Raw genomic sequence first — 20,516 nt, 5'->3', positions numbered from 1 at the left:
TAAATGTTCATGAGGCCTCCGTAGATCAGCCCCTATGAAAAACATTTTAAATAAATTCTAATAAAAATCAATAGGCACAGACATTTAGTTTCCCGCTTCCTCCTGGACTTGTACTGTCCCATCGTTCAGCCAAGCGTCATTGGAGTCTTCACGTTGTCCCAGTCTTGGGTCTTGAAATAGATGCCGCACGGTCACCCTAGAGGGCGCACTGTTTACATTTTCTGCAAGTACCAGGACGGCGCTCTCTCCCAGGCTCCATAAAAGGGGAGGAGGCGGATCAGTTTCCTTCTCTCATTGAGAAAGAGGATTGGAAGGCCGAGCGTATAAAGCCGCGAAGAGAGCGTGAAACAAAGCAGTCGGTTCGGAATTGGACTTGGGAGCGCCGTGTGGAGTCAGGCATAAAACTTGTTGGAGGGGAGTAACGCGCCTGCTCCTCTAGCTCTCCTCGTCTGCGCGGCGCTTCAGGGGTTCCCGTCAGCTTTGCGATTTATTTTTTATATCTGCTTTTTGTAGAGAAAGAAATATATATTTTTTTCCTCTTAAGAGAAAATTCCTTTTCCAAGAGAAAATAAGGCAAGATCAATGAAGGAGAGAAGAGCCAGCCAGAAATTATCCAGTAAATCTATCATGGATCCTAATCAGAACGTGAAATGCAAGATAGTAGTGGTGGGAGACAGTCAGTGTGGGAAAACCGCGCTGCTGCACGTCTTCGCCAAAGACTGCTTCCCCGAGGTGAGTGTGGCCGGCCCGGGCTGCGCGGAAAGGGGCGGCCCGCGGGAACCCCCGTCTCGAAGTGGGTTTCCCCTGGCTTTCCCCCTTCACCCGTTTTTCTTTTTCTCAGCCGTCCTTCTTACCCCTTACTACTTTCCCCCTGGTTACACTGCCTGGAAAGGGAAAGTGTGCTGGGAGCGTTCAGGGGTTGGGAAGCGCAGCACATTCTGCTGTTAGCTTCTGAAACTTGTTCGATCATGTGTGCAAGAACCTGGGGTTGGGGGATTTGGATCCTTCCGTCTTGGAGGGTCCGGGTGGGGCAAGGAGGGAGTCGGGTTTCGGAAAGGGTTCGGGTGTTTAGTGTGATATCTGGTGGGTGCGGAATTTTGGTTTTCGTTTTTTAATTGGGGAGTGAGGAGCCGATTTTCAGAGGGTGTTCTGCGGGTGTCGTGCATTTTAAGATAACCTCTTTGCCCTCTTTCCTTCTTCTGTCCATCTTGTGCAGAATTATGTTCCTACGGTGTTTGAGAATTACACGGCCAGTTTTGAAATCGACACACAAAGAATAGAGTTGAGCCTGTGGGACACTTCGGGTAAGGGAGTCATCGGACCGCGTGGCGCTGGGGGCGGGTTTCCAGCCGCACAGGGGTGGGCGGCAGGCCTGGGGACCGCGCGCCCGGCACAATCTCAGCACCGGCCAGTGCGCCACCAGCCCTCTGCGGCCCTGGGTTAACTTTGCCTCTTACAAGCGAGTCTTGCTGTCCCTGCTGGTTGAAAATTTTATCCGTCTGGGTGGGGGTGGGGGACGACATTGGGTCAGGGGATGGCTGTGGGAAGAGAAGGGCTGTGTGCCCGAAGGGTGACCCCGTGGGGGAAAATTCTTGTAGCTGGGTGGCCGGGGAGCGGTTGGCCCGCAGTGCTGTGCCCGAGTCGCCTCGGGGCGGCCAAGGTGGCCAAATGTTGGGGTAATGCGTGCGCCGCCTTGGAACCAGCTGGCTCTCCGCGAGCGCCTCTCCAGGATCTAACCTGCAGTTTGTCGGGTAGGCGGGGACCGCGGCGGAGGTGGTGGGAGGTGGGAGAAAATCCCCAAAGCGACGCAGTTACGTGTGGATGTGGATTCCGCGCTTAAGGGGAGAGTAACGTGAGCGCCGGCAGCCCCGGCAGCCCCGGTACTTGTGACGCCTACAGCCAGGAATGCGCTGGCGGCGCGGGCAGCACCGGGTGGCTGGTAGCGGGGTCTCCTCCGTGCTGCTGGCCGCCCCTGCCGTGACGGTGCCGACCTGCCGAGCCGACCTCCCCCACCCCAGCGACCACTCGGTGTCCCCCGGCCCACGCCATTCTTTCCACCCCTTGCATCACCCTCCCCCAGTCCACAAGCACTGTTCGCCTTTGACCTTCCCGTCCAGTTGAATTATTGGCACGGTGAATTATTTTCAAGGGTCTGGGGTTCAAGGCCGGGTTATCGCCTTCCCACACGCCCACCCACCTGCCTGGCGCACGGGTACCACGCGGAGGTGGAGGCTTCCCCGCGTGGCTGTTAGGGTTCGGGCTGGGTCAGTCGCAGTGAGGGCGGGAGCACCACCTGGATCTCGGGCTGGGACCCAAGAACCTACTGCCCTTGCCTGTGGTGTCCGGCGGCGAAGGAGTGCCGTTTCCAGAAAGGGTGTAGCCTCTGGAGGAGGAGGAGCCTGCGGGGATCCTGGGTGAAGGCCCCTGAGCTAAAGTGTGGGGGTTTAGGAGGGAGCTGGGCTGCTGCGGGTGAACCAAGGCAAATCCTGGATGAAACTAGCGAGAAGTGCTCAAGTGCAGGCTCTGCTGTCAGGCGGAGAGGCCCCCGAGGTGAACCTGTGTTCAGCTGGGAGTGGCCTGGTGGAGGTGCTTCGGGGGCTGTTCGAGCTGTCCACAGCCCTTGGCTTTTACCTCCAGATCCCCCGGGGGACGCAGGGGATTAGCGAGCACAAGGAAGAGACTAAACTGACAGGGTCGCCAGAGGCAGTCCCTGCACAAAGGCAGTGAGAAGTCTCGCACGAGCGCCTCTCATGGTTGGTGCCAGATGCTAGGAGAGCTGCAGTAAGATGTGCGAGATTTTGTTTCTCCCTAGAGAGTCAGGCGCTCTTCCTGGAGCCTCGCCAAGGGTAGCAGAACCAGGACCTCACCGTGTTTTGTTCTCAGGATTGCACACAGTCTCAACTCTAGGGCAGGTGGTGATAGGCCGAATTCTAGTGTTTTCTTCTTTCAGTAGTTTCCATCATCAGAACTGTTTCACAGGCTAGTACTTAATGGGCTCTATTTCGCAGATGTATCATGGTATTTGTTATGCCTACTGGGCAGGACAGCTGGTATGGTACAAATAATTAACACTGGTACTCACCCTCCTCCCCCAGCCTCTTTGGACCTAATGCTTGATAAGAATTATTTAGACATGGCCTCTGTGAGTCTGATCCTGTCGTTGATACAAAGCTTTAGATCTTAGCCACAGGTTACCACGGATTTCAGTGTGCAGATCCCCTACCTCCTGAGTCTCATTCCATCATGGAAAAAAAGAGACTACAGAGCTACATAACGTGCAGAATCTCTCCCAACTGTAGACATCTTGGCTTTAGATCACCAGACAGGCATGTCTTTTTGTTTCCCAGAGTGCTGGTTGGCTTAGCTCTTAGTCCTGGTGGATCTGGCATCCCCTGCTGCAGTTTTCACCACGTACAAAGCACGCCAGGTTCTGAATAAAGCCACTGCTTCCTGGTAGATTTAGGAAGGAGACTCATTTGGGTAGGAAGGGGCAGAGGTGGGCTTATAGGAATGTTGGATTATATACATCCTCTGTCTCTAATTTAAAGAGTCACAAGACCACCAACGGAGATTTTAGATTAGGTTCCCAAAGGGCTAAATTGACCCTTTTTTTTTTTTTTTCCCAGGAGAGAAAGGCACATGTTTTTCAAAGGCTAGAAACAAAATGTGGGCAGTTGGAGGCTATGCTTCACATGTTCAGATAAATATCACTTAAGATATTTTCAAGTATTTAATCCAAACTCTACAGTTTGTAGTCTGCACACATAGCATCATGCCTTGCACACAGTAGTCACCCAATAAAATCTGTTGAATGAACAAATGAATAATCGTATGTGTAGTTTCCAAGGAGATAAGATTCCCTGACGTTTATTACCACTGAATTACCTGTGCACAAAGAATGGCAACTTTATAAACATTGTGTTTCATCAAATTAAAGATAATCTCTTGAAATGAAGTCTGTAGTGAAATAATCGCTTGTATTGTTATGTAATGAAACGAAACCTATGCATATTTAACTAAAACATAAAAATTTGAAAAACATGTGATTAAGAAAATAATCACACTGCAAATTTATCCAGTAATGAAATCTTACTTCACATTTAGATTTAGACTTGTACATAATGGGGAAAAGGCACAAGGGAATTATTTAGAATCCCATTATGTTGTTTGTGAAGTGAAATGTTAATTAAACACAGTCATAAAACCTTGCTTGGATTCTAAGAATAGATTGTTCCCACCAAAAGTGGTTTGTCATTCATGAGTGAACTACATCTAGCAAGGTCCACTGCGTCAGCAACTAGTCATTTTAAGTATCTTGAACATTTCTGCATTTCATCTCAAGCTTTTCATGGCAAATTTCTGAAGAGAATTATTTTTTGACAAATGTTTGACATTTTCTCTGCCGACTAAGACATTTGTTTAGTTCAGGTTGTGGAAATAATTGCATATGCCTGATGCCTCTTGATACATTTTTTTCCCCAACTGCTATCAGTTTAACTCTGGAGAAAAGATCCAAGCCAAGTGTCTGAAGTCCTAAATGTCAGATTTTTTTTTTCCCTTCTAGAACTTTGTGAAAGAGGAAAGGTGAGCCATGGAACTTGTCTTACACAGGGGGAGAGATGGCATCAGCTCTGCCCTTGGATGGCGTTCATGTCCTGTGTAGCCTCCTAGCAGACGTTTAGGAGACGGAAGCTGTTCTGCTCTTACCCATTTCTGCACTTGGACAGCTTCTCATAAGGGATCTCCTTTTCCCCCCAGGAGTCATACAGTTATGCATGGGGAGAACTCTGCCAGTTTGGATGTAGCAAAGAACATCAAGTAGAAGTAGGCTATGTGGGCCTCTGCACCGAAAGAAAAGAAGTATGGTCCTGCCCCTAAGAGTCACATAGTCAGGTAGGGCAGAGAGTGAGAAGGAGGAAACTCTCCCCACAGAAGTGTAGCTCATATTCAACCTATGATGAGCCAGTTTTGTCAGATTCTTGAACCCACGTGCCCTCTTCACCTGGTTGCCGTGGAGTTCCCTTGTCAGGCCCCCCAAGCGCAGATAGATGCTCTAGATCCCCCTCAGGTAGGAAACACCACCTGCCACCCCCAAGGCACTCACCAATTAAAGCAAACACAAATGGCACTTTGCCGGTTGATTTCTTATGGAAAATTATTCCAGTCCCCCTAAAAGGGAACAAAAACTTCTTAGAAATAATAGCACTGTGAATCCTCAAAAGGGAGGGATTTTTAAAGGTACTTCATGATTTCTTGATTTTTGATGAGAAATATTCCCTTTTCATTGATGAGATGAGCCATTTGATTGCAGAAATGCTCCTAATGATTTCACGTTCACTCAGTGAGTTTCTACAAAACAATGGGTAACAGTTTAAACATTTTGAAGTGGAAAATGAGACCAAAGGAGACTTGTGCTTCAGAATATGCCACGTTTGCCAGGCATCCAGACAATCTGTAGCATGAAGCCGGTACCTCCTAATAATAGAAACATCGTCATTGAGGGATCACCGTATCTTTTCCTAAGTGATTTGATTGCATTGTAATTTGAGCACATATGATTTAGGGAGTAATAATTATTCATTTCAGCTCTTAACCAGGGCAGGTTAATGCACATTTTATTTAAGGCATATTATTAGTTTTAAAATACTTAATTCAGCTGCTAATATTCCCCCACAATAACTCTGCTATTGGCTTCTAAACACTCTTTGGAATCCTGTCTTCACACTAGGTTCTTTTAAGTTATGAGCGCTAAAGTTAGCACTTCCTATACTAGTTTTTAGCATTATTAACAGAGAATGTAGTCGGTTTTTTGTTTTTTTTTTTTTAATTTTATACTTCAAGGGAAAGGGAAGAGAGAAGAATCTTCATTACTCACAGCCTGACTTTGAGGACAGTCTCCTCTACAACCGTAAATCTGTCCATATCGTTATATTTGTAGGTTATATATCAGGTGTGAAGAATAGTCTCAGTGACAAGCACTCTTGAAATATTAACAGGGATGGAAATGTTTCAGCAGTGTTGGAGATTAGTGTATAATTAATCCAGAAAAGCAGCATCAAAAGAGACCACTGATCCCTTTTTAGTGATTTAAGATGTAAATTAATACATCAAGGCAAGACACAGAAATGATTGAGACCTTTTTTAGGGCATTCTGTGTGCATGAGCTCTGCTAAATGCTGTGGGAGCAGAGACGGGGTGGTTCAAAGTCTGGCTAGGACAGCTCCTGCCCTCGAGGTACTCACAGTCTAGTGCTTGTTTATAGGAGGGTGAGCCTGGAAGTTCTAAAGCTGGACTCACTTAGCAGCAAGAAGATCCAAAGAATTGTTGAAGGGTGCAGGGCCAGCCCAAGCCGCCTGACTTGAAACTCACTGAAGCCCACCACAACTTCTTCCTCATCTCTAGAAGCTGACACAGTTCTTAAGAACTCTTTACTATTCCCCTCTCGCCGCACTCGAAAACATCTTACGTTGAAGGGCTATCAGGGAAAATGAGATTTTGAAAGTTGAAGAATTCTGACTTTAACCTGGTTAGAGAAAGGGAGAGGGCAAGAATTTACAAAGAAACCAGAGAAATGTGGATGCTTGTGATGGGGGTCCATCAAGGGCCAAATTGCACAAAACCAGTTAGATCACAAGGCAGTAATAAGCCCTAGGGCTTAGAGTTTCGAAGTCAGTTTCAACTGAGTTTTCACTCTGAAACTCTGAGAGAGGTGGGTTAAGGCAAAACAACTCTGAGTTTGGATGGTGATTTGCAATAAGAAATACATAAACTTAGATTTGGAGAATCATCCACTCTATGATGATTTTCATTTAAACCTATAGATCAAAAGGGGAAAAAAAGGATATAAATTATCTTCCTTTCTATATCTGTGTCTAGATCTCTCTTACTCTCTCTCTTTTTAATTCAAACCCCATTTGGTCCTGCGTTTTTTTCCAATCTGCTTTTCTGCTAAGTTGAACATTTCAGTGAGGCATCCAGATTGGTCATTCTGATGCCACCTGAGCTAACCAGATGTTTCCTCATTCATCCAGTTCTTTTGCATGTAGATATGACACCAAGGACCAATAGTGTCTCCAGTTCGCTCCTGGTGCCTGGTGGGCTGTGCCAAATGAATTAGTTGTGTCTCTGCCATTTTCTGATGTTCTTGAAATGTCCTCTCAGTTACTATATATTGGCAACTTTGATCAGAGGACCTCCTTGACAAAACAGAAGTTCACTGACACAGATAAGAGCTAACACAGAAGTCTGACCAGGTGTTGTGCACACTGGTTTTGAAAAATGAGCCTGATGACATAGTGTGTGGCAAGGCAGAGCCACTCACGGGACTCTGCTCCTAGGAATCTGACTCTTAAGTATCATATAAAACACAAACTCTTCAGTCTTATTATTAAATACTAGTGTAATTTTTAGCATTTATACATATCTCCTCTTAGCCCTAAAGTTCTGGGACTTACTAATTCCACTTTAAGTAACTTATTTTGATTCTTCTATTTTTTAGTCAGTAAGATTGGGAGTTTAACCCTGAAGTTTTATTTAAAGCTCAAAAATAGCGATCTTCTTTCTACCTCTTTGACTTTCTAGACTGCTGTGTATCTGCATTGCTCCCAGAAATTGAAAATATTGATTCTGTTCTTACAGCAACACAGAAGAGCCCCCAAATTTTCATAAAATCTGTTAATAATTTCTGTTTATCTGAACCTATAGAGGAAACAAATATAATATCCTTCCTGGGAATACTTGTTGCGCATTTGAGGGCCTGGTACTTGCGCTGACGATGTGGGAAAAGAGTTCAGTAGAGTCTTACACTGAGCTAGAGGCAAAAGTTCTGCCTGGACTTGATTCACATTCTTGAGATGATCGCTGATTTGGTACTTTCGCTCCGAGTAGACATGGCATGAGGAAATGGAATCTCGTAATAATGGGGCAGGTCATACGCTCTCACATGTAAGCCGCTGTTTGGTCCAGATGGTCTCTGGGTGGTCACTAAAAGTTCCAAAAGTTAATGTATTTTCTCTGCCAAAAATAAGCAGTATTCCTGATTTTTGTGTCCTAGGTGGAAATTTCTTATGGGGGGAAGGGAACTTTTTCAATGTAAAGTTCAAGTAAGAGGAGTTACACTTACGAAATATTCAGCTAGAAGAGCTTCCAGTTCTCAGGCTCTGTAAAGCCTGAGAGTGTTTGAACTGGTTTTCCAGAAGCTTCCATAAAGCCTCCCTTTTGGGCATGAATCTTCTGACATGTACGTTTAATTATGGACATATATGGTGTGTTCTATCTTTGTGAAAAGATGACTTATGCAGGCAGGTATGTGTCTGCAGAAGTGGTTTCTGGGTGAGGCACTTTGTGACTCTTCTTGGGCTGGAAAGACTGCTCTCACCCAGAATTAATGATCTTGAAGAGATGGGTACACCTGCAGTTTCGGAAGCCTTTTAGAACTTTGCTGATGTTTGCCAAACTTGAGGAACTCAGAGAACCTCAAACATGCGCTATTCCAGTCTACACCCAAGCAAAGCTTGGTTATTGTGGGGTTTGGGGCATACATTTTGCTTGTGTGGTATAGTTGTTTCTTTACAGCATGGAATTTCTTGAAATTTTCCCTTTGATAGTCTGATCGTTGATGAGAAAAGGGCCTTGGAATGGTGCAGGGTGCTTACAGTTTCATACAGTATAAGGAAGTGCTGCATCTGAGAATTTCCATGTACATGAAGCCTGTTCCACGTGGTGAGAAAGAGGTGAACTTGACAAGCAAAGCTCAGTACTTAGACTAACTGAATTTACCTCTAGAACATTCTTGGGGACTAGAGTATATACTGTATGGATGTCAGTACCTTCTGTGTACCACAGGTTAAGTTCAGTACTTTCCTACATAATAAAAAATTATCCAGTGTTTTTTCTTGCCTTTGCCTTCTGTTTAGTTCTGCAGTTAGTTACCCTGGAAGCATCTCACATGCATCTTTAAAAAAAAAAAATCTGCAGAAGTTGACTTTTCACTGTTTGGCTTAACAGAATGCTTTAAGGCTTTTCCGGAGGGGTGGAGGGGTTGGGGCATGTGTTGTTCCTGCTCCTTGGTTTGCTGTCTGCCTCTTCCTTTGGTGTCACTCCTGCCTGCCCCCATATTGCTTCTCACTTCACTTCACGGGGCATTCCTGGAATTCCTTCATTTTTTCCTGGCTGGGAGTTATCCCATGCATGCCTGCAATTACACCATGCACTCTGCAGCTTTGCTTTTTCTGTCTTGCTTTGTGCAGTAGCTTGGGCTTTACAGGAAAGAATTCCAAGTGCTTAAACACAGAGTAAACACTTGCAAGTTACACGGGATTTTCTTTTTCCCTGAAGGTCTTGCTTAGCGGATGAATTGTCACATCCTTCCTGATAGGACAGTCCTGTTAGAATTCTGTATCAGTTTTGTTTTTTTTTTTAACTATGAAAAAATACGGACCATGAATTTTTCTATTCAAAAAAAGTTTTAACCTTGCACTATCAAAAAATAAAACGAATACGTGGTCTTGTTATTTTTAACGAGAAATTACTCTTGTGGTTAGTGGTTAGACAAATTATGCTTATAACTAATAAATGTGGAGATCAGTTTTATTATACCTTTGGACACTCTTGTTGATCTACAGGCCCTGTTCATTAGCAAAAGTAATAGGACAGATCAAAGCTTCATTCCTAATTAGATCTTGTTAAAGTGCTTAAAAATTACCTCGTTACCTCAACAAGCAAGGTGGTTTATTCCTCATGAACCTTTAAGTATATATATATATATTTTTTACATATGTATTTTCATTCAAAATATTAAACCAAATAAAAGCAAAAGTAGAAGAAACAAATCTTCATAAGAATTTGGTTTTAAGCTGCAAACTCCGTTTCATTTTAAAGTCAGGCCAGTGTCTGCATTTTGCAGCTATTTGGGTATAACCTGTAAGCACAGAAGGCAGCTCGCTTGATCCAGTAAGCAGGAGTCTCCAGCAGTGACAGAGTGTGGAAGACAAAGCCACATCCCCTTTGTGGCCATAAAATGGGTGGGGGAGGGAAACCCAGGACACAAAGGGAGGGAGGGGTATTCTCAGCAGCCACGTGGTGCCTTAAACGTTAAAACCATTCCTCTGGATTTTCCTGGTAGTTCCAGTTTTAATTACTGTATTTTTAGCACCTTTGTAATTCACCAACTGTCTTCCCTTAATTTTATATTTGGAAAAGATGATTTTCACTGTTGTGTAGAGTATTTGAGAGAGATGAGCGGTGAGTGCTTACCGTCATGGAGTCACAGGTTCTGTCCTGAAGGACCAGGGCTCTTGGAGGTGCCTGTCCTCCAAAGTTCAGATATCTGATGGAGACCGGGAAGGATCCACAGCTAGGCAGTTTTCTTCCCTATGGGAGTGATGTCCAAGAAAGGAAATCGCTGAAGCCTAGTTAGGCTCCTGACGATCTGAATTGTTGCAATGCTCTCACTTTATGGATTTGGGGTCAGGTCGTCTGCTGCTCACTTGGAAGAGCAGGGGAAATCCTCGTGTGGTGTCTGGTATTTGGATTTCCACTCTATGATCTGGAGCTTTTCTGACTCCACACCTGGAGAGATTCCCCAGTGTTTATGACAGGCTGTGTCCAAGTTAGACTTTGGACACGGAGACAGAAACTGCAATTGGGCAAGTCTGAACTTCACAGAACAGATAGGAAATGCCTGTGTATCCGTGTGCAGTGATAAGCTGCCTCATTTCTGATACCTCTCAACGATGTCAAAATTAATGAACAATTTGGAAATTTTTTCTTAACCTCAGATTTTTTTTTTTTTTTGGAGTGGCTTGAAAAGGCAGCAGCCTCAGCATGTCATTTTCAGAGACAACCTTATTCTGAGAGGCCTTACTGTTTAAAATGACTTGATTTTTTTTTTTTAAACTTTAAACGCTTTAAGCTTTTGGAAAAAATCTTTCTACTGGCAGTCTCTGCTCTGTCAGGGTCCTGAGTGCACACGAGGGCAGGGGCCGCGTAGCCCAGATTCTGGCTTAGTTTGTTACTTACTCACGCTTAGCTTCCTGATGCCTAGAATGTTTCCTTCTTCCTTGCCCGGTAGACACGCTTGGCTTGAAGTTGTCACTCTCCACCCCTAAAGCAGCTGGTGAAAAGGCCACACGATTCCTGGGGTTGCTTCGTGAATGCCAGGGACCCACATGTGCTGGGACTGGAGGGTAATGCTCCCTAACTACATACAGTAACTTCTACATATCAAGAGCAGCCTCCTGAAAATTTTTGTTTTGATAAAAATGTAGATCATTTGAAAAGCATCTCTCTTTCCCTGACTTTGACTTTTGAGGTTTTGATTTATGAGGGGACAACGTGTCTTTTTTTTTTTTTTTTTTTTTTTTGCTAGAAGTGGAAAGTGATGTCAAAATGAAATTGGGTTTCAAAAAGACTGGTGGTTTAGATTTTCTTTCTCTACTATGGAGTCAAATATACATATATCTCTTCCTAGTAAAATGACTTTCATGTTGTGCTTGTGACGTGTCAGCCTACTGAAAATGTGTTTTCAAAAAATACATGGCATTGGCACGCTGCATTTAATCTTATAGTCCCATCATTTTATATAATTGGCCTCATACAGTCGCCCATCCTTTGGGATTATTACAAGAATAGAAGAAATTTCCTGAGCGACTGTAGGGGGTTCTGTGGTTAAATTAATTGGCTGGTAACGTGAACCTTTAGGGAACCCTGGACTTAACATGGGCTAAGATCCTTGGATCCTGCCTTGATGTCGCTCCCGGAGATGGAACCGTGTAGAAAAGTGACACGATCCAATATCCTCGATTGTAACAGGAAGAGAGTCTGTATAGGGTTTGGGATAAGTTTAAGTAAGCAAGCTCAAAGGTCAGGGGCTTCTTTGTCCAGACTTGTAACCTGGAGATGGGGCGGTGCTGGGACGGCTTCACGATGGCTCTCTTGGCATAGCTGTACCGACCGTTTCCCTGCCTCCCCCGTCCCCCATCCTACTACAGAGCCATCTTGAATGTGCGCTGTTTCCCAAGAAGTAGGTTCAGTTAACGGTGCCTGCTGCCACTCGGCTTTTAGTAGCAATAGCACAGCCGTGAGCCTGGTTAGGGTTTCTCAGTCCCTTCCTCAGTGCCGGGCACTGCCCAGGTTTGTTGGAGCCCAAGTAGGTACTGTTGTCATCTTCATTTCATGAGTGAAGGATCAGAGGCGCAGAGGCCTGGAGCTGCCTGCCCGACGCCCCCTGTAGTGGTGGAGGTGGATTTGAACTCCAGGCCGTTTGGTTCCTGATGCTTCTGCCCTTCACCCAGGTACCTTCGGGACCTGCTCTTCCCACTGTGCAGGTCTCAGCTTCAGATCCTAGCGCCTCCCCCTGAACTGAAGTCAGATACACGTGAGGCTTCGTTGCCTTTTCATAGACATGAATAGAGTGCTACCACTCAGCTTTCGTTTGCTTTCTTTTATAAGAATTAGAGGAGCCAGGAGCCACGTGACAGTCAGGGAATTTAACTCAAACGGGCAGAGTTCGTACGTGACAGACAAAGGGGATTTTCATCTGAAAACTTGTGCGTCTTTGTTTCTTCTCAGGTTCTCCTTACTATGACAACGTCCGGCCCCTCTCCTACCCAGACTCGGATGCCGTGCTGATTTGCTTTGACATCAGTAGACCAGAGACTCTGGACAGTGTCCTAAAAAAGGCAAGTGCTGGGGAGTGAGGGCCCGGTTCAGTACTGATCCAGACACGGAGTGGAGGACACCTGCGCTTGGCCGGGAGCGCAGACACGCTGGTTATTACCCTGCTGTTTTAAAACACTGAAAAGGGCACTCTCACACCATAATGGGGTTTCCACTCGTAGGGGTCACAAGTTTTGATGATAAACCTGCTTAACGTTTTATTTCCTCTTAAGAAACAAAATACCCTTTCAGAGCCTTTGTGTTTATCCTTTGGGTGGAAACGGTGAAACTAAAAAATAATGATTTTTGATGACGTTAAGTGTGTCTTCCTTTTTTCCTTGCCTTATAGATTGTGCTTTACTTAACAGGGTTACATTTGACCTCAATTCAGGAATTGAAATAAATGCAATAGCTGTTTTAGTAAGAAGCTGTGTTTCAGTGATGTTGTTTGTTAGAAACAGAATGACTGGAGGAGGAATAGGAGTGTGTTTCTAGACAGTAGACCAGGTGAATTGTGATCAGGTGCATGTGAGATACTAATAAACACAGTAGTTGTACACATGTCAGGGATGATAGCACATGGCTGGTGTCTGGAGACAGGTAACTGAGGTGTTCTGGAGGTGGGGAAGGGACCTGAGGAAGCGCTGGATGGAACCCAGGGGAGGTCAGGTGAGAGGGCCCTGGCGCAGGTGGGTCACAGGCCCTGGAGAGGCCAGTGGAGGGAGGCACATCCCTTGGCTTCCGCTAGCCTAGGACTAAGCCCCCACTAGTCAGAGATGGCGTATGCCAGTCCAAGGACCAGCGTGTATTGGCCACTAGCTGTCCCCTCAGTCCTCGCCCGAGTGCCATGGGGCTTCCAAATCAGACCTTCTGTAGAGCGCCCCGTGTTCTCCATAGGCTGAGGCTTAGACAGAGGATGTGCTTGAGGGTAAGGCAGTGTCCTTGTATTTTGTGTGTTTTTATTAGTTTATTTTCCCAAGCATATTTGACTGCCGGTCTTGTGTGTCATTACAAAATTAGGATAGAAAGTGAATCATCCCCCGGTCTCTTTAGTAAACACGACAAACACAGTTAGTTCAATGAAATATGAATTTCTTAGAAGATTAAAGGCTCTTTTTAGCTTTTTAGCTCCTTTCAATTTTGAGTAATGATTGTATCTCACACAAATAATGTGACTGTTTGTCAGATTCTGGCAAGAATACACCTTTTCTGCCTTCAGTGCTTGTGAACAATTGCTAGACATGCAGTGGGGAGGCCAGAGTCATCACACAGCTGAAGAACCACATAGCAACTTGTCTCGTGCTTGTCTTTGGATAAAAGAGATTGCTTATTTACAGGAGTTCTTCCTTGATGTCGTATAGGATTATGCATAATTTATGGTGAAGAGCTTTGCTCCTGTTTTATTTTGCTTTTGTCTTCTAAGACCAAATGACTAGTGACTTTGGCCTTAGAGACATTAATGAGTGTGTTTTACATGCATATGAAGTTTAAGTCTCTTGATGACCCCTGCTGTGCTTAGTCTTGATTAATTGACTCCTTTAAGTCCTTGAATATCAAAGAGGTGAGAGTGACTTCGAGCTGGAGAGATCTTACTTACTCTCTTTTTTGATTCACCTTCCAGTTCTTTCTCCAGTACCATCCAGCACATGGTAGATGCCTCTAAATAAGGCTGGGAGAAAGGAAGGAAAGACAGAAGGAGGGAAGGGAAAGAGGGAGGGAGGGAGGAGTTGGTAGATAAAAGAGGCTCTTGTGGAAAGTATGTATTACTCCCTTCAGTCCCCTGGGGTACTTTGGACTAGAGTTCATCGCCCACAGTGTACTTCTAGGTCTGGAGATGTCTCCTAGAGGTCTTTTAAATTACTCCTGCGGGATATCCCTTTTATCTAGCATTATACACATGACGTCATCACTCCTCTTGTGAATTCCTTTTTGGAAGACACAGCCATCTTCATCATCTATTTGGGAGAGCACTTCATACATACGTGTGAATGTGGGCGGTATTTGTGAATGAGCACAGATTCCCAACCTCAGTCCCTCTGCTCTCTCCTCCGCAAGAGCCTGAGCTGTCCTGTGGACACTTTGAACTCCTGACTCCTGTCCTGATGGTCATCTCAGGCTTGAGGAAGTGAAATCACAAAAAATCATCCATTTGCTTTTGTAGGGGAAGTTCCCTGCCAGGCATTTCCGGAAGTTCTGAGAATTTTGTTGGGTCATGGAACAGCTAGGCAAAGTAGACTAAATTGGGAACTTGTGTAACTTAAAACTAACTCAAGGGCATATGAACCACAGGACCAGATGCCTCCTTGATAACCCGAAATGGACCTTTGTTGATTCATCCACTCCAATGGAAGCTCCTTAAAGTCAGGCCATTCTGTCTGACTAGCTCTATCTCTAGAGTCTGCTCAGTCTTTTTTGATGGATCAGCGAAGGCATACCTGTGCTTGTGTTGACCCTGCCTTATTCCCAGCCTTCCATGCTGGGAAGTACCAGCTCAACATATCTGAGGGTGTAGTCACTTGTTTGAATATGTAATTATTCTTAAGGCACTTTTGTCTTTCAGAGATACCCCAGTAATTAAGAAATCGCCTTAGCTACCTTCTGACAACACCCAACAAGTCTCTAAAAGTAGGGTTACAGAGATGGTGAGTCACAGAGAGGGAGCGTAGACAATAATACAGTTTGCTAGTGGATCCACTTTAAAAAGTAGTAAAATTTGATACCTACTTAGAAGATAAACACAGGTTTGCTTCTTCATCTAAAGTGACACTTTGATTTAAATGTCCTTTTTCAGTCCCGTTTCCAGTGCCTGCCAGTGGAGAAATTGTTGCCCATCGTCTGGGTGCCAGCACTTGGTTAATCTCTCATCTTTTCTCCCTCACAGTGGAAAGGTGAAATCCAGGAGTTTTGTCCCAACACCAAAATGCTCTTGGTCGGGTGCAAATCTGATCTTCGGACAGATGTCAGTACTTTGGTAGAGCTCTCAAACCACCGGCAGACGCCGGTGTCCTATGACCAGGTATGTACATAGTCAGTGCACGCATGTGGATTTTAAAGACTGACAGAAATGAAACACCACTCATAATAAATAAAATAAAAATTAGCTGCTTTTCTAAAGTCTTACCCAGTGGTTAACCCCAGGTGCGAGCCCCTTTCCCAAGATGTAGGGTGAATGCCATGTGTCCAGAGCGTGACCGACTGTCAACACAGATGAAAGGGCTGGCGTTTTTGTGCCCCTGTGTTCACAGCAAGCATCCAAGCCCCTGCCTGGTGACCCACTGCTCAGGTTAATGTCAGAACTACCGGGTGAGCACCAAAGTGATCTAGGACGAGATTTGGCTGCAATTATGATGATACTTTGATTCTGGACTGTCTCAAAAAGCTTTCCAATATTTACTTAGCAGTTGACTGTGTAAGGATTTGTATGTGAGACCAGTTTGGAAAAAAAATCTTTTAGGGTGGAAGGTATAGCTCAGTGGTAGAGCGCATGCTTAGCATTCACGAGGTCCTGGGTTCAATCCTCAGTACCTCTACTAACAAACAAAAAATTAAAAATCTTTTAAAATGTGAAACGCTCTGTCATTCAGTGGGGGAATCATGTGATACTTGATGACTTGAGCACACGAACAGTGGCTCATATTCAACTCTTGGTAATATCTTTGCAAGTCTCACTGGGTTTAAAGTTAAATAGATTTAGGAGAGAATGTGGTCAAAATCAGTAATACTCTTAAAGAGAGTTAATCTTATTTTACACTCAGCAGCGCAATAAAATACTAACAAAGGCCGCTGTCAGTCAAGTAGAGCACTCCGTAAAACTGTCTTTTAGAGAATCATCATTTCTATAGGCATTTCCCCCAAGTATTTAGAAAGGAGAATTAGTTTCAGAAGTTTCATTCTCTTAAAAGTTACAACCAGATTCTAAAGAAAGTTTCGTGTTGAAATAGCTAGAATTTTATTTAATATTCATCATTTTAAATACTGTGGTCTTCTTTGTCCTGCATTTCCAATTAACACAAATCTGATTATTTAAGTAAGTCTTTTTGATGCACATGTGCTTATTATTTATTGTGCACACTGGTTGTCTGGTCCACATTTAGCAACAACATGTTTTATGTTTCCTAAGTTATAGATGTTATAACAGTATTATTCCTTTCTTTAATTTATTTTGGCCCTAAGACATAATCATATGTTTCAGAACAGAGTCTAAATTCTCTTGCCCCTATTTTTTGTACAGCCTGTTAACTAATCTTGAGTGCCAGTTACACTCGAAAAGAAATTGAGTGTCCCATGTGGTGCTGGAACAAGTTCCAGGGACCAGATCATATTTCATTCATGATCTTCAGGTTTCTTACTTTGCCAATAGTAAGAGTCTCTGGGTAATTCTCTACTTAGTTGTGACCTGGAAGACCCGAGTATCTAGTTACCCTCCGTTACGGTCAGCAGTAAAGATGAATCACCTCCTTAGAGCCTCCTACTTGCTGGAATCACCTTATCCTATTTGATGATCCGGGCCCTCGTTTATCAATGACCCAGTGACATTAGATCCGCCTTTAGCACCGCCGGGAAGTCAAGCAGTGTCTACTGAGGGATGAAAATTGAACATCTTAGAACTGAGTCTTGACTGCAAATATTTATGAAGTAATAAACAAGGCAGTTCAAATTTTAAAATGGGTCTTTTTGCGTCGATACTGGGAAAAGTCAGTTAATGTGTTAGAAACAGTTTGCAATGCATTATTATTTTGTGGTGTTCCAAGAGACTTCAGAACTTTTCCCCAAAGCTTATTGCTGATCCCAGTCCCTTCTTTTTGCTTCTCAGGGGGCAAATATGGCCAAACAGATCGGAGCAGCGACTTATATCGAATGCTCAGCTTTACAGTCAGAAAATAGCGTCAGAGACATTTTTCACGTTGCCACCTTGGCATGTGTAAACAAGACAAATAAAAACGTTAAGCGGAACAAATCGCAGAGGGCGACAAAGCGGATTTCACACATGCCCAGCAGACCAGAACTCTCGGCAGTTGCTACAGACTTACGGAAGGACAAAGCCAAGAGTTGCACTGTGATGTGACTCTCTGCTTATCTTTAGTGAGGACAAGGAAATCTAGTATAAAAAACACCAACAGCAAAACAAAAGGGTGAAGTCTGAACAAAGTGCACAGCAAAGTCACGTCTTCTGGAGGCTTAGGAGGCATTTGGGAGGATGCTCATCTTTTTGGAATCCTGTCCTTAGGTTCGGCGTGTAGATCAAGCAGTGGGAAGTGAAGAGTTTTGAAGTGTGACTTGAAAAATATGCCAAAAGAGAGAGATTCATTTGGGCTAGAGGTTGAGGAGGAGGAAAGCGAGTACCTCCAAGAAGAAAAATCAAGCTCTGAATGGTGCTTGAATTTTTGTTTTCTTTATTCCAATCTATTCGTGGATCTCTACTTTGATTTAATTTTTACGTGTTTTAATCTCCTTTACAAAAAAGTATATATTAATACACCGTCCTCAGTGGGGAACTGGCACTGTGACCTTAGCGTTTAGTTTTCTAGAGGATGTGATCTAATTTCCTCCTATCTCATCATTAAAATGGAAATTGTATCAGGACCCATGGGATATCCAGAGGAAAAGTTGGTGAGGCGTTGAAATCTTGCCGTCCTGAAGATAGCTGAGCAAGATGGTTCTCAAGAAAGGCTTTTGCAGTCTTGCAAGATATGCAGACCAGCACTACAGAGATCGAATAGGTCAACTAGAATAAAAAAGTGTCCATTTTTATTCAGTCTGATGGTTCTGTTCATCCTTGTGATTGTCATTAAAAAGTGGTAAATTGCTCAATGTGATATTTTTGTGTGCTGTTTAGAAAAGAGGGTGTGTGATTTTTTTGCCATCGGTGATAAAAATGCAAAGTCAGATAAAAGGTGTCTTGGTTTGACTTCATAGTGATCCAAGAGGGAAAAATGTAGGTACTGTTTTCACCTGGAGAGAGAACGGATGAAGGAATAGTTGCAGAAAGCACAGTTTATGAGTTAAGCTGTCTGGAATTAAGTTACCAAAAATACAAAGCAGGAGGCCTATTTGGGGATGAAGCTCCGAAGTTGACAGCATCTGATGATCGGTTGGTTTATTTCACTTTCTTTCAATGAACGTGGTAAGAGAAGGACCCTCTTACCCAGGCTCTCCAGAATCCTTAGAGGAAGGTGTTAGCCCTGACTCTACACTAGGGCATTGCTGGAGAGTGCTAACCTCACTTAACCAGATTCCGCCAAGACCCATGTTCAATACTTGATCGCTGTTGTTACATAGCATAGTCAGCATTAAAAGAGTTTACAGATATTTTTTGACCAGTTACTTTTAGAGCTTCTTTCAGAGAAGGAACCAGATCTGACCTTTTTATTGTTGGCGCTTGTTGAAAACGAGCTTTCTTTCCAATGATAAAGCTTCATTTTTGAAGTGTTGAAGCTGTGCTCCCATTCAGTTGTGGCAGGAGAGGAGATTAAGGTAATTACAATGCTCAGTTCTGTGTCTTACAAGCACTTTGTTTTGTCTCTGCAAGAAAATACCATTCCGGTCATTTCCCACGAAATACAGACGTTTTACTGACATAATACGCTTTGATTGATGCAGCATTATGCTTTGGGCAGTATTACGAACTAGCTGGCAAGTGCTTTCTGTATTTAAATATTGTAAAAAGAAAATAAGTTATAACTGTTATAAAGCAGAACTTTTGTTGCAGTTTTTAAAATGTTGAAGTCACTTTGTATGTTTGTTTGGTCAATGTTTCTGCAGTATTTATTAAAACATGCTTTTTTTCCCCTTCAAATAAAAAAGTAACCACGTCTTTGTCTAAATGTGAGCTGCTTTTTATTACCTACTTCCTGATTTAGCTGTTTAGTGTTGTTCTTTCACAGAGATGATTATAGAATTTGGCCAAACATTTCCTGAATGAGTAGACTTTGGAATTTTCTGATTCTTGGCAGTAATCGTAGTTTCCTGGGGGAAGACAAATCCACAAATGTAAAAGATTTTCATGATGATTTCAGATCCGAAGAAGGAAATGGATCGTAATTAGACTAAGTGTGACTTGATCAGAAGCAACAAGAGCCACAACATTGCCGAGGGTTAATTGTAGAAAATGTGGAAATTTCGCTCAGCACTTAAGCAGTAAAACACCCTGATGCAGTCTCAGGTCAGGGGGTTAATTCTGGTGATGAGCCTCGTGTGCCTTCCAGCTCCGAGCTCCCACCTCAGTTCCTAACCCAGCCACTCACCTTGCAGTCTTATCACAGAGACCAGTTATAAGGATGACCCTAGACCTTAGTTGTTGCAATAATTAAGGGAAAGCAACAACAAAAAGGAAGACAAAAATGGGCTTGTTTATGGTAACAGCATCTCCAAGTAAAACAGGACAACATGCTACAGGCTTCCCCAGTGACCTAAAAGATAAAAAGAAAGCAAGGACTAGCTTAGGATCAAGACGGGCCTGGGTCCCCATAAAACCAGTCTTTAGCTGAGACTCATACACGTAAGTTTTACATAAATGTCCAAAGATAGTCCATGTGGGACATTAGAACTCAGCTATTTCTTCACAGCTGAGTCACTTCATATAAAAACTGCATCCTTGAGGGGGGGATGGTAATACCTCAGTGGTAGATAGAGCACATGCTTGGCATGCACCAGGTCCTGGGTTCAATCCCCAGTACATCCATTAAAAAAAACAAAAAAACCCTACATCCTTGTGCCTTTTTTAAAAATGGCTTTAGTAATCTGAGGTCTAGTTACTTGCTTGTGAATAATTCTCAGAAGCACAAAGCAGAGGGAAAACCAAGCATCTAGCAAGACTAAACAAACTGAAGAGCATTGACATTACCAGATAGCCTTATAAA

At 43.8% G+C, this 20,516-nt stretch overlaps 1 protein-coding gene across 1 annotated transcript; it reads left to right on the top strand.

Moving 5' to 3' along the window:
• Positions 1-322: 322 nt before the first annotated feature.
• Positions 323-19,481, top strand: RND3 (Rho family GTPase 3). The gene is made up of 5 exons (XM_006179055.3): positions 323-732; positions 1,217-1,304; positions 12,571-12,680; positions 15,539-15,673; positions 17,471-19,481. Exons 1-5 carry the CDS (start codon positions 583-585, stop codon positions 17,720-17,722), a joined length of 735 nt encoding a protein of 244 aa, XP_006179117.1. The 5' UTR covers positions 323-582; the 3' UTR covers positions 17,723-19,481.
• The last annotated feature ends 1,035 nt before the right edge of the window (positions 19,482-20,516 follow it).

The sequence above is a fragment of the Camelus ferus genome, chromosome 5, assembly GCF_009834535.1.
Source record: "Camelus ferus isolate YT-003-E chromosome 5, BCGSAC_Cfer_1.0, whole genome shotgun sequence".
In the NCBI taxonomy this organism is placed as follows: domain Eukaryota; kingdom Metazoa; phylum Chordata; class Mammalia; order Artiodactyla; family Camelidae; genus Camelus; species Camelus ferus.
The sequence above is the reverse complement of the archived record's forward strand: the minus strand, read 5'-3'. Positions and strand labels throughout refer to the sequence as shown.